Genomic DNA, 13,186 nt, shown 5'->3' on the forward strand with positions numbered 1-13,186 from the left:
TCGATGCCTAGCGCCATCTATCGAGAAATTTTATGCACATCTACCCGTCGTCGAGTTACAACCCCTCAAGATACGTCCCAAATGAGATTTGCTTCGTTTGGGGGGTCAAGGTGGGTCTAGAATTCTGCTTGCGGTGCAATATGGTAACACTGCAATTAGTACTTGCATGTATACAATGTTTACCTGTTATTTAATTGTGGTTTCATTTGTATACCACAACCCATAGGGTTTTATTTGCCTACCAAACTCTGTCCACAACTGTCCCCGGGTGTATATAGCAGAACGAATGTATACATATAGACCTCCTTCACCCCGCGACGTCACGAAGATGCGGTGGCGCTGATGTCAGCAGCGACTTTCGCGTGGTAGGCAAAACGGGTTCTGCCTGCACGTGCCTACCGCAGCTGCTGCAGCCACCGGCGGCTGCATCATGCTGTGCACTGCAGAAGCAGCATGCATTTACCTGCTGCGTCACTGTTGGCTTCGCGTAGTAGCATAAAAAGAAATTTAATTTAGCCTCTATAGGTTTCTTGCAGATAAATACCGCATTAGGGAACTGGCTAACAGGAAATGGGCCACAGTAGTCAAGCGCGAAGTCTGGGAGTCGACTGGCATTGCCACTCAATGTACTTAATAGCATGCAAGTTACTGCGCTCATTTGCCTGAACATCAGCACAGTATGTTTATAACTGTGCAAGGAGAAAAGCACATAAGTAGCTGCACACATTTATCAACTTGAGCCGGTGTGCACGGGGCGCCGGCTGGTTCACTCGGCCCCAAGGAATGCATTTTTTTTGTTAATAGCACAGCATGTTTCAATGGCGCATTTTATGGCATTTGATATTTACTTGAAACTATTTCTTAATATCACCAGCGCAATTATTTGATACGAGTAGAAAGACGTGTGGTAAGTTCTGTCAATCTTGCACGGTCACATTGGCGTGCTTAGAATAGCGTACTAAAAGCCGTATGCTTTTTCATTGCATCATGCATGTGTCATGAGGTAGTACTTGATCGCGAAGCTTGTTTGGAAAGAAGCAGCCGCAGGTGTGCTTCTGTAACAGACACGTGCAACAGACACGTGGCGAGATTGAGAGGGGACGCGGCAATGAAAAATATTTTCGTTATTTATGCATGCAATATGCAACCGACGCTGGCCCTGTCGTGTTTGTTTCTCTTTTGTCCCCACATTTTGCGCCGTTTTCTTTGTTGATTATAGCAAAATATTTAGTAGAAATTTATAATTTTGATGACCAAACAGAAGACCCCAGGGCTAAGAAAGGAAATAATTCCAGAAATCAGAAATTTTCATCAAATTGACCAATTTAACAAGGAGAGAGAAGTCGGCCTGGCTGGTGTGTGATGCTGCGGCTAAATACAGCGCTTAAGCGAGACAGAGGAGGAGGGGGACACGACGCTGTCCCCACTTTTCGCACAATGCGAGACGTATGTATGTTAGCAGACTGTGAGCGCACGTCTGCTCCGCTGAAACAATGCCAGCACTTCCTCTCACTACTGTCCCGAAGTCTGGCTAAAGCAGAGTGCCAAAACTTATTTAATGCCTAGCATAGAAATAAATGGCAGAAATGCTTTCTGTTTACTACAAACCATATATACAATACACAGTGGCGAACTACTTCTCTGAATACACCGCACGTGGCCAACAACTTCGAGAAATTACTAAGTTGAAAGCAGCAACCATTGCTGTGATTCGCAGAAACTGAAAACGCACCTACAAGCCCTGAAAACCAGCTCTCAACACTTCTCCGCGACGCCACTCACTGTCCTTTTGCCTACCGCGAGCCCGCTAGTGACTGCAGCGCCACCTCATTTGTTTGCAAACATGCAGAAGGTCTATATAGCGGCCCCGTAACGCGACACTTTTGCTACCCATTATAGGATAATTGTTGGGGTGGGGAGGTGAGGGGGGAAAAATATGGAAAGGCACAACAAATTTTAATGGTCGCCATCTTGGATTCGAGAAACCGAAACTGTGCCGCCATTCCTCCCCCTGACGTTATACTCGCATAGTTCCACCTCAATCCGCCATATTGGACCGTGATGTCATCATTGGCACGCGGCAGGTGGTTGTTTCTACAATGCTATTGTGGATGGCGCTAGAAGTCTCCCTGAGAGATGTGCCGTTTTCTAGTTGCTGCCACAGATGGCGCTGTGATCTCTGAGTGGTAGCAACCCCACGAAATCTGGAGAAACGTGATGAGTAAGAGCTAACGCTGTTAAAACAGACTGCAGCAACTGGTCGGTATCTACTCAAGAGTGAATAACCAGGAAAAGAAAGTGGTCACAGTCAGGTCGGGTTCCAGTGAAGCTTTCTTCGGTGCAGTTCCTTTTCAGGGACCGATCATATTTTTTGGAAGTAGTACTCATGCGATATAGTTATGCTAACGGTTCCTAAAATGTCGCCTGTGTTTCACCATCTTATTCACAGGAAGATTCCGGAGCACCGCCGACTGGTAAACTGACTTCCCATGAGCAGCCCATTGGCTGGAGCTTGATGATGGCTCCGACTGCCGCTGTTTTGTGTTTCTACCCTTCATCTTGAAACCTATTGCCACGGTGTGGATGACAGCTTTGGTATGGGGGTGTGGTGGCACCAAGCACCATCACCTTGAGACTCAAGGTGCCCTTGTGGGAGTGTTGTTTTAAAACTGCTCCAGAAATGATTGTTACACACCAACGGTGATGATATGTTGCGGCAATTTTTTTGCTGTGGATATGAGGTGGCAGCCAAATTGGCAGCACCCTTTTTGATTGGTTGGATGCACAGTTCGACCATAATTCTTATATACTCTTGGAAAGGGATCTGAAATATAATCTCTCATAGTATTGGCACCTTTTAGCTCGAGAAAAAACTACAAAAGATTAGCAGCACAGGCAAATGAAAGCTAATAAGAATCAAGCTAGGGGTGACAGTTTTCGTTTCACCAAAAAGTATCGTGCAGCTGAGTGCTGCTGTTCAAACTGCCAATACCGAAAAGGCAGCAGCAAAAAAAAATAAATAAATATAGTACGACGGACATCACAGACAAAAATGTGACAAGACACCAGAAGAATGAGGACCTCTCCATTTCCCATGCTGTGAAAAGTATTCACACTTGCCACTAGTGTCCAATGTGTTCACGAAGACTCGTTGACACGTCATTGTCAAGGCAGACCCAATTTAATACTTACGTACCGACCGTCCAACACCATTGTAAAGGCAAACTCATTTCTAAATGAGCAACGCTAAACGTGCTAAATGAGCAACAAAGCTAAATGGCATAGTTTTCGAGTTCACAAGGGCTGCAATTTGTATAAACTGAAAACTTGCACACCTTTTGTTCTAGTCGTTTTTCAAGACTGTTGATGGTCATTGTTGCCTTCTTTAGTTGACCTTTCAGAACAGTAATATCTGCCTCAAAGCTGCGCTTTGTATTTTCCACTTCCTTGTTGGCACTAGAAAAAAAAACACGAGAAAAATAAGTACATGTTTTACATTTCCTGTGAGCTACTTAGACCTTTCCCTGCCTCAACGTAATCCCCAATTCTGACCAAAAATGGCAAAAGTCCAGAAGAATTTCAAAATAATCTCTCCCCCAGAATAAGTACACTCCTGTTGAGCTGCACCATACAGCGCGTGCTGGCATCTATCAGATGTACAGCAAAAGAAACACTAAATCAGCTTGTCCATGACAGTGCAAGAATATGAAACTTGCAATCAACGAGCTGAGCTTGCCCTTGGCAGTTTTTACTTGAAACGCGCAGACAAACCGAGCTCGCCCATAGTTAATGAAGCTCGAAACCAAAATGCAATTAAAAAACCATTAGTGCATCCTCGCTTAAATTTTTCTCATTCAAACAGAAACTGAAGCATGTACAGTCTTTGTTAAAAATATACATGCCAAGGTATTTGCTTCCAACCCCTGTAGCGCAGCTCTTAAGCACATCTGACAGTCCCAAGCTTGGGAGGGCTGAGGACTTCAGTTCCTTCCGCCTTCGCAAGATTAGGGTCCCTGGGTATGCAACAACAGCCGTGCTGCAGGGCTCAGAAGCAGACCTCTTGGGCTCAATACTTTTTGAAAAAGACTGTACATAAGGCACAATGTTGAAGACAATATGCAGCGAAGTGGGAGGCCCCCCATTTCAACAGGCATCACCATGCTATGTAATGACATACACTATGTTGCTTCTTTCCCTTTCATGCAATTAGGGTGTAAGCTCAGCACAAGTTGTTTCAATTCTTTCTAGTTCTGTATTACTGAAGTTTTGTGCTAAACTAACAACCTGTAATGATCTACACAGCTGTTTTTGTAAAAGGTGCATAAATACAGTCGAGTCAATGGCCACAGCTAAAACGAACGCTCGCTTAATACGAATGACATTGCATCGCAGATAAAACAAACAATCGTGGCAGTATCAATCAGTTGCAGCAAACGAGGAGGTGCTACGAATTGCCCTCGCAGTCGAAAAAAATGGCTGTGGTTTAGCTCTGGTTAAACCTGGAGTGACACGATAGCTACAGCTGGCCGAGTGGAACTTGCTCAACGAATTGCGAAGTCAGTCTTTCGCCACTCCGTTTCGCTAAGGGTTCCTTATTCATCTTCGTCCCTGGACATGGAATCACTGTCAGGGGCACTTACCACATGGTTCTTGAATGTATCTGACTATGACAATATGTCCAAGGCAACCTTGCAGAAGCCACCACGATGAAAAAACTACGCACCCTTCAATGCTTTCCTCCGTTTTGGTTTTGATGATGTGCACCATGTGGCAATTCTTCTCCAGGGCTTCACCTGCCTCTGCCAGCTGTTTTTTCAGGATGGCTTCATTCTGCACAAGCGAATAATTACATGGCCAAAAACAAACAAACTGTGGATAATGTAACAAAACAGCATCCTTGTAGAATATGCATGTTCCTAATATTCAAGGGCCACCCATGTATCTCCACTCGACTGTTCAATTTTTTTGCTGCAGATACTCGTGGTTAAAAAAAAAAAAAAACAGCATCCCACTACCACTATTTTTTATTTTTGCTGTTTATATGAGCATCCCACTGATAAAAACAAAATAAGGTGTAGCTTTAACCAAATGTGCTGGCATCTGCTGGGGCATGACTGCAACCTAACAAGGAATGCCATGTTCAGGAGAGCAGTGCTTCACTGGGAACTATAGGTGGAACCATGGTAAGAGCAAGCATTTGCAAGCACTGCGTAATTTTATACATGTGGATATGACTCTTCAGCAAAGAAGGTGCTGAGTGGTATTTTGATGTATCTAAACAGATGGGGCCCCAATAGGTAGAGGAAGACAGGTGCTCTGCATGCATTTTTTTCTTGCCCCTTTTATAAGCCCTCTTGAGCAGAGCCAATGTGCCCAGCAGCGCAGTTTGCAGAGGTCACGATAGCAATTTCCAGTCTGAAGCACTGTTGTGAAGGAAACCACAGTCTTTGAATAATGTGTCAGTTTCATGGGTAATAGAAATACTCTATCTTGACAGTAGTTTTTCTCAGCTCTAGTGATGACCATCAGCATAAAATTTGCCCTGTTAAATCAAGTTTCGCTTTGGGAGCCCTGGCATAGTTTATTCACTTTATCATTTTGCTTTTTTTTTAGTGTGATCTTCATGAGCTGTACGACCACGACCGAGGTCCTAATACTTATTACTACTACTAAGGCTTGGCATCCCTATATTTGATAGCTTTTTTTTGGGAAGATGCCCACATGTCTCTTTACAACACGTTTAGGCTTCAAAATAGTTTAAAAGGTGTCTTCAGCAAAAAACGAAGAGCAGTTTATAAATTTTTAACCAAATAAGGAGAAATAATAAATGAGGACTGCATTGAAGATAGTAAGAAAGATGCCAGAAGGAACAATACCTGCTTAAGAGTTCTGATCGCTTCTTTGGCTTTTTCATAACGGCGATGGAAATCGGAAAATGTTTTTTCCATACAGTGCAAGTCTTCAAGAAGCTGCAAAGCAATGTGAATACTTCAGGGTGCTGAAAGCACATCTTGCAGAAAACAAGCAGAGAACTAACAACTTCAATCAATACACTACAGTAGTCATTATCATTTAACAGGCTACCCAGTAATGGTCTCAATAAAAGTATTCAGTGCTACACTGCAAACATTAAGTTGGTCTAGGTTATTCAGAGAGGAACCTCTACTTTCTCACTTTGCCTCTAACTTCCCAACTATATTATTGCTCAGGCCAAGAACTTTTGCTTAATTTTAATTATCTGCAATGGTGGGGATGGCCATGAGAATTTTGGAGCACACTTTACAGCAGGCAAAAAGTAAATATGGAGAAGCCTCCTTAGTTTGTAGCACTGACCTGAAGCCAAAAATTAAGACAAAAACACCTGTGCACAGCCCATTACAGTAGAATCTCAAAGATATAGACCGCACGGAGTCCCAAAATAAGTATGTGCCATCCAAAATTCGTATCATGCAAAAACGAGCATCTGTATGCAGAACAGGAAATGCATTTACACAGATCTGTTTATGGCTGACGGGACTTATTTACAGCCACGTGCCACTGCTTGTGGTGCGTACCATGTCGCTGGCGATCGCGGCACTTGCAATGCGAGGGCAGCACTAAGTGCTGGCGGGTGCAGGAGAGCTTTCAGATATCTGAAATTCTGCCCACTGTACACAATACCCTTTAGCATGGGCATCTTACAAATTCATATCAGCTGTGATCATATCATTGAGACTCTACTATATGAAGATTTATTTGGAGAATGAGCAGGAAAACCTCACTAGCAAGCAGACGTTATACAAAATTAACAAATAAAATGTACATAGTATGCCGGCATGTAGCTAGAAATTTTTTTTGGGAGGGACCAAAGGCTGTTGTATAGGGCAAAGTCCGTGTGTGTGTGTGTGTGGGGGGGGGGGGGGGGGGGGGGGTTGTTGGCATGCCTAACAAGAACACTACTGGGGGGAAGACCTCGACCACCTTTTGACCACCTGGGGTTCTTTAACATGCACTGACATCGCACAGTACATGGGCCTCTAGAATTTTGCCTTCATCGAAATTCGACCACTGCGGCCGGAATCGAACCCGTATATTTCGGGCCAGCAGCCGAGCGCCACAACCACTCGGCCACCGTGGCGGCTGTCTTGGGGATATGTGCATGGGTCTACGGGATTTGTGCAGACATCTTTGGGATCTGCTACGACCCCAAAAACAAGCTCTGCTTGTCACGCTTCATTTCATACACACCAAAAAAAACCTAAGTGGCTTCCACTGGTCGAGTAGCCTCTTCAAGCACTTCCCTGAAGACAGTGAACATGCTGCTTTAAGATCTTGCTGACCTCAACATCATGCATCTCTTCGAAATCTCTCAGCTGTTTCAAGCTTCTCTCTAGCAGTGATGCTACTATTGAGATGCAATTTGAAGCAATTTTTGGTGCACTAAAATTTCCTGTTTGGACAGTTTGGACCCGAGGAACGTCAATTTAGGAGCAGTTTGGAGCACTAAAATTTTTAAACTGCAGCAATTATTAAAGAGGATAAACCATTGCAACAAATATGTCATAATGTTTAACAGCCCATACACTGCTTATACTCTCAAGCACAGTAGCTCAAATGTGCTGATGTGTGGCTCCTTACTTTCCTTTATAGGGCTTAAAAGGCTTTATTAAATCTTACCCACATCAAAGCCTCCAGTTCATTTATGTCAGCCAGTTCAGTCACACTTTCCTGCACACTTGTGCTTACTTCCCTCGGCAGCAATTAGACAGTCACCTCTTTATCCTTGTGAGCCAGGCCAGTTTAGATCGGCCCCTGTGCTGGCTGAAGTAACGTGAATCAGGCATGTAGCTAGGAATTATTTTAGGGTGGCGCCCAAGGTAATTTCTTCTTGCTGGCGCAGGGGGAGGGTTGCTGGCAGTTGGCCCCGAGTACTGCCAAGTGAAAAGGGGGGGGGGGGGGGGGGTTGAACTTGATCTCCTGGGGGCTTGGATACGTGCCTGTCAACAATATTTCTGCTTGTAAAGCACACAAAGCCTACACTGACTCTGAAAGAAGTATAGAGCTCCATTTTTTAAACAAGTGACAAAGCGCCAGGGCTACAATACTAAAATGAATGGAAAAGTCGGCAACTCATGCAGCTGTGACCATCTGTAAAGAACACTGGCCCAGCATGAACGAGATCAATGCGGCAGTTAAAATGCGTATTATGGCTATGGCACCGAGTCCAATAGATCAAAAGTTCCCAGAGGTGCTCGGTTGTAATGAAGAAGCAGACTCCAGAAGCCCACCTGTGGGAACGTGTCACATGGCTACGATCTTCATCACTAACATATATTAGCATCAAAAATATTCCGTGCACAGCACGATGAAAATGACTGAGAGGCTACCAGAGTTGGGTGTGAATCTCGCAAGATGGATGCGGAGTGGATTGACACGAATGCATAGTCAACTCTTCTCTACCGGTCTCTTTCACGCAATATGTCGCAACAATGCGGTAAAACTGTGCATCTTTATTATTACTCTCATCCATGGCAATTGAAAATGCCTACTGTTTTAGGGTGTTCAACTAAAGGAGTCTTAGTGTTGGCGAATATTTCCCGAACAATTTACGTTGTCTTCATTCATCTACAAGTGAAGCGCTTAGCTTCGTCACACTTGGGGATTTTCTAGATATGTGGTCCAGTGTGATCACAGACACTCAGCGGGATGGATGTTGTGTTCCAACTAAAAATGCCATGAAGAGGGACATTCTGTACGAACCACACCAAAGTTGCCTGGTTGTCCATGGCTTGCATTTTTGCAAAGCAATACAGATCTTTGTGCGAGCCGAAATGTTCACATAACAGGTACACGTGATGCAAAAGCTGAACGCATCTCTCTTCCCTTTCTTAGACTTCATGCTGCATAGAAATTCCGATGTGCATTATTTCAAGAACACTTGAAAGTGTTGTGTTGGGTTTTATGGCACATAGGCAACTAAGGCCACCATGCACCAAGCTCAAGGTAAAGGAAAATTTTCTGCAGTTTTACAAAAAAATTAAAAATCATAAGCTATGTAGAGGGCCTAAAACGTTAGTACTACCTAGCGATGACAAAGGAAAGAAATTTCAGAAATTGCTTTAACAAAAGTTTTAAAGAGGGTCAGGTAACGTCAGCGGCCAACCATGGTTGGGGAAGGATCTCGAGGCTCCCAACCAATCAAATAAAGACCTCAGAGAAAGTGGCTGAGGTGCATTATAAAATCCAGCGAAGCACTGAGTAAGAGTTCACAATTTTTTATTGGTTTGGTCTGGTAAATGGGGGTTTAACGTCCCAAGGAGACTCAGGCTAATTTTTGAAGAAAACTCATTTCCCTTAAAAGGCTAAATATGCAAGGCATGTTAATTGCATTATCACTTAAGAGCAGTACTGGGTGAAGAGGAATGCATTCATTATAAATTTGAGTAAAATACAGTAGAACCCCTCTATAGTAAAGTGACTCGGACCAGCAAAAATCTCTACTGTATCAGGGTCTTCACTATATCAGTTGGTGATGGCACGGCTCTGAGGATGCTCTATGGTAATTATTTAGCTACTTGCAAAACATTGTTGGTTATATTAAAGAAACACTCACCTTCCACCCTGCTCTAGTGTCCATTTATGTGATAATTATTTATTTTCAGTTCTCATATCTCGTTATCACATTTTCGATTTTGCACCAGTACAATGCGGCTACGAATATGGCGAGAGTTTGATTTCATGTGAAAAGCAAAGTTCTGTGTGTGAACACGGCGTCATGTTCCGCAGCCTCAGCGTCACTTAATACCCCTGTCACACGGGCACCACAAATGCCTTTAAGAACCAGGTCCTTATATCCAAAGGCGTAAGGAGTGCGGCTACATGGCACAAATGTTGCGCCTTTGCCGCTGAGGGCCCTGGAGGTGAAGGCACCTGTCCGAGACCTTTGGAGCCCAAAGGCGCGGCCTTCAAGAACCTGCGATGGCAGTGCTATCGAACGTCGAAAAGTAAAAGCAATGAAAAAAAAATAGATGCAGCCAACAGTGTTTGAATACATCTAATTGTCTGAGCTCAACGAATCAACACAATTCCCCACTTTAATTTCAAAACACTCACTTCAGGCGGCTCGAGCACAGCAGTGGGTGCTAAGCCTCAACGAGTGTTTCGCCTTTGGGTTGCACCGTGTAGCAGCGTCGCTGCTCCTTTAAGCTTTCGCTCCTTTGGTGAAAAAAGGTGCCTTTGCTGGAAGGGCCTTCGAGGAATGCCGTGTGACAGGGGTATAAGAGGCAATGGTTAAGAAACACGTGCAACACAGTCGAGGCATGGCGGTACTGCTCATGCAGTTCCGCCACGTCTTTGTTTCTTGCCGTTGCTTCAGTGTGCTTCGTGATGCGAATGTTCGCCCTTTGCTTCCCTTCCCTACTCTTCACTGCAGTTTTCCTGCCTTTCCTTTCTCAGCGACCAGTTTACTTTTTTTTTCTCCACGCACGGCGCGCTTTGTCTCATGGCCCCAAGGACTTCCATAAGTTGGCCTTTCAAAGCTTTCGAGCTTAGTAGTAAAGCTATCTCAAAGAGCATCGTTCAATGTCTTTGGTATCCAATTGCCTCCAATGTCGGCCTTGCGCGTGCTGCGTTGTCATCATGTTGCGGGAAGTACGTGGCCATAGCCAGATGCTCTTTACCACAGCTGTTTCTATGAAACATTTTTTTTAGTATAACCGAAAAAACAAATGTACAGTCACCTATGGAAGGCGAAATGGGACTGCATTTTCACTTTATTATATCAGAGTTTACAACAGCAGGGTTCTACTACACGTCTTTCTTAGTTTTTAGAGATTTGAGCACGTGAATAAAATATGGTTTAGGTTTAAGGGGGTTTAACGTCCCAAAGCGACTCAGCCTATGAGAGACGCCGTAGTGAAGGGCTCCGGAAATTTCGACCACCTGGGGTTCTTTAATGTGCACTGACATCGCACAGTACACAGGCCTCTAGAATTTCACCTCCATCGAAATTCGACCACCGCGGCCGGGATCGAACCCGTGTCTTTCGGGCCAGCAGCCGAGCGCCATAACCACTCAGCCACCGCGGCGGCGTGAATAAAATATGGTTTAGTGTGAGCTCGTCTCCACATCTTTCACAAACAGGTTGGTCTTGCTTCGTCAGTAAGTAGTCATGTGAAGTATGGCATCACACCGCAATGCCGTTACAGCTATGAAACACCAGAGCTGCACAGCACTAGACATGGTAGCTGGTCGTATAAAGTGAGGCCAGCATGAAAGGCCGAACCCGCAAACAAAGGCCTGGCAAGGCAACAGGCAGAGTAATACCAATATTGCAACATGTTTGCACAGGCTATTGTAGAGTTTCCGACATGGATTTGTAGCCCCTGGTTAGACTATAGACGACTACTACGTTGCAGCTGCTGATGGATCCACTGATGGTACACAAAGCCCTCTTGTGGTGGTGCAAGGTACTACCAGCAACAACCAGTGTGGTTTTAATATAATTTCAAATTTTTTTTGCCAATAAAATCTACCATCCAAAAAATTAGAGGCAAAATCATAAAATTGCAAGATTTGTTCAAATTCATATATTTTATGAAAAATTCAGAAGAATTGGCAGGTATGCAAGTTGAGGCTAGAACGAGTCCTGGCATATGTTCACCCGGATTGCCATCACCCTGCTATACACACATAAGGCCACACCTCCACCAGCTCAGTTAATTACCTGGGTGATTACGCCGAACACACTGACAAGTAGGCAACAACTGCATTTGGTTGCTGCATGTAGGCTAACCACTGGTGCAGAGGAAGTGACTTCCATGCATGTGGCAGTTTGCACTAAACAATATGCCGCAGCTGAAAGTCTGCATGACAAATGTAGCCCTTGGAGTACTGCATCCTCGATGCACTGCTACACTAAGGAATATTAACATTATGAGTGTGCACAAAAGGTGACATACAGGCCAATGGTACTGACATGTCAGTGTGTTGTTCAAAATCGTTGTATACATATGTCCTTGGCTTGCAGACTGCTACGGTGCACACAATAACAATCATGAGAGGTGCAGTGCTTTATTTACGTGGTGTCAAATTCTGTGGTCCCCTATAATGAGCAGTGTTGCCTGCTATGCTGTTAGTAATTAACACAAAGATATGGAATTTTTAAAATTACCTCACCCCAGTATACATTTAAGTTTCAAATTACTGTTACATACAGCTGCTTCTCTCTTTTGAGTTTGATACATCCAGGTACAGCGGTTTAATGCACTGAACTGTAACAGGAGCACAGATACTAAACTATATTTCATTCCAGTAAGGACAAGCACTTCCATTACTAATAGGCAAACATGCATCCCGGATAGCAGGTGACATGGATGTAAAATCACTCAAACTGAGAACGAACAACTGCACTGAGAGCACAGATGTGTGGTAGTTGCTTACCTGGTCACGTTCCCTGGCCACGTTCTGTAGGCTCTCCTCTTTTTCCGCAGATTCTTTCTGAGCATCCTTGCTGACAAGCTGCAGGGCTTCCACCAAGTTCTCAGTGTGCCTGCCATTGAAAAAAACACTATTTACACTTCTCGCCCAGGTACTGAGAGCAGGAAAAAGATACACCGCTGCTCCAAACAGGCAGGATGCTACCTCTCAAGGCATTGCAGGGCTCTCTCTTGAATCTGGAACAACTCCTGACTTTCTTCAAGCTTTCCACGGAAACTCTCAGCTTCTTGTCGGGCTGACTCTAGCTGCCGGACAAACTCTTGGTCTTTCTTGAGCAGGCGCTCTTGAAACATCAGCTCCTGGTACTTGAGCGCCTGTGACATTTCCTTCTCCGAAAACATTTGCTCCTGAAAAAGTTCAACACCTGCTGAATTCCAAGAAGCAGACCTTACATGTGCAGCTGACGTAGATTGCAACAGCGCTGCACATTGGTCACAAGATCACAATTAAACCTATATTAGAACAAAATAGTGAACAGGAAAGGGTAAGTCCTGTTTAGCCTTTCCTAACAAAACAGTTAACATTGCTACAACAGCTTCTGGGAAAGGGCCGAAACAGAACTGACTGCCAATTGATTACCGGAGAGTACACCAGTGCATTACACATAGGTTTTGTATAATGTGGCAGGGTTTCGTACTCGGAAAAAGTTACTTCCTGTTACTGCTTTATCTTACAAAGCGCTTAAATAAAATTCCAGGCCTAAAAACAG

At 44.3% G+C, this 13,186-nt stretch overlaps 1 protein-coding gene across 3 annotated transcripts in view; it reads right to left on the reverse strand.

Annotated features, from left to right (window-relative positions):
• The window catches only part of LOC144113759 (uncharacterized), a 55,610-nt gene that overhangs the window by 7,232 nt on the left and 35,192 nt on the right, over positions 1 to 13,186 (reverse strand). For all 3 annotated transcript variants that reach the window (XM_077647065.1, XM_077647067.1, XM_077647066.1), the window contains 5 exons: positions 12,622 to 12,824; positions 12,421 to 12,529; positions 5,877 to 5,969; positions 4,724 to 4,830; positions 3,336 to 3,456 (listed from right to left, as the gene is read on the reverse strand). In XM_077647065.1, the coding sequence (XP_077503191.1) occupies positions 3,336 to 3,456; positions 4,724 to 4,830; positions 5,877 to 5,969; positions 12,421 to 12,529; positions 12,622 to 12,824 (633 nt within the window). The remainder of the gene's footprint in view (positions 1 to 3,335; positions 3,457 to 4,723; positions 4,831 to 5,876; positions 5,970 to 12,420; positions 12,530 to 12,621; positions 12,825 to 13,186) is intronic.

The sequence above is a fragment of the Amblyomma americanum genome, chromosome 1 (assembly GCF_052857255.1).
Source record: "Amblyomma americanum isolate KBUSLIRL-KWMA chromosome 1, ASM5285725v1, whole genome shotgun sequence".
NCBI lineage: Eukaryota > Metazoa > Arthropoda > Arachnida > Ixodida > Ixodidae > Amblyomma > Amblyomma americanum.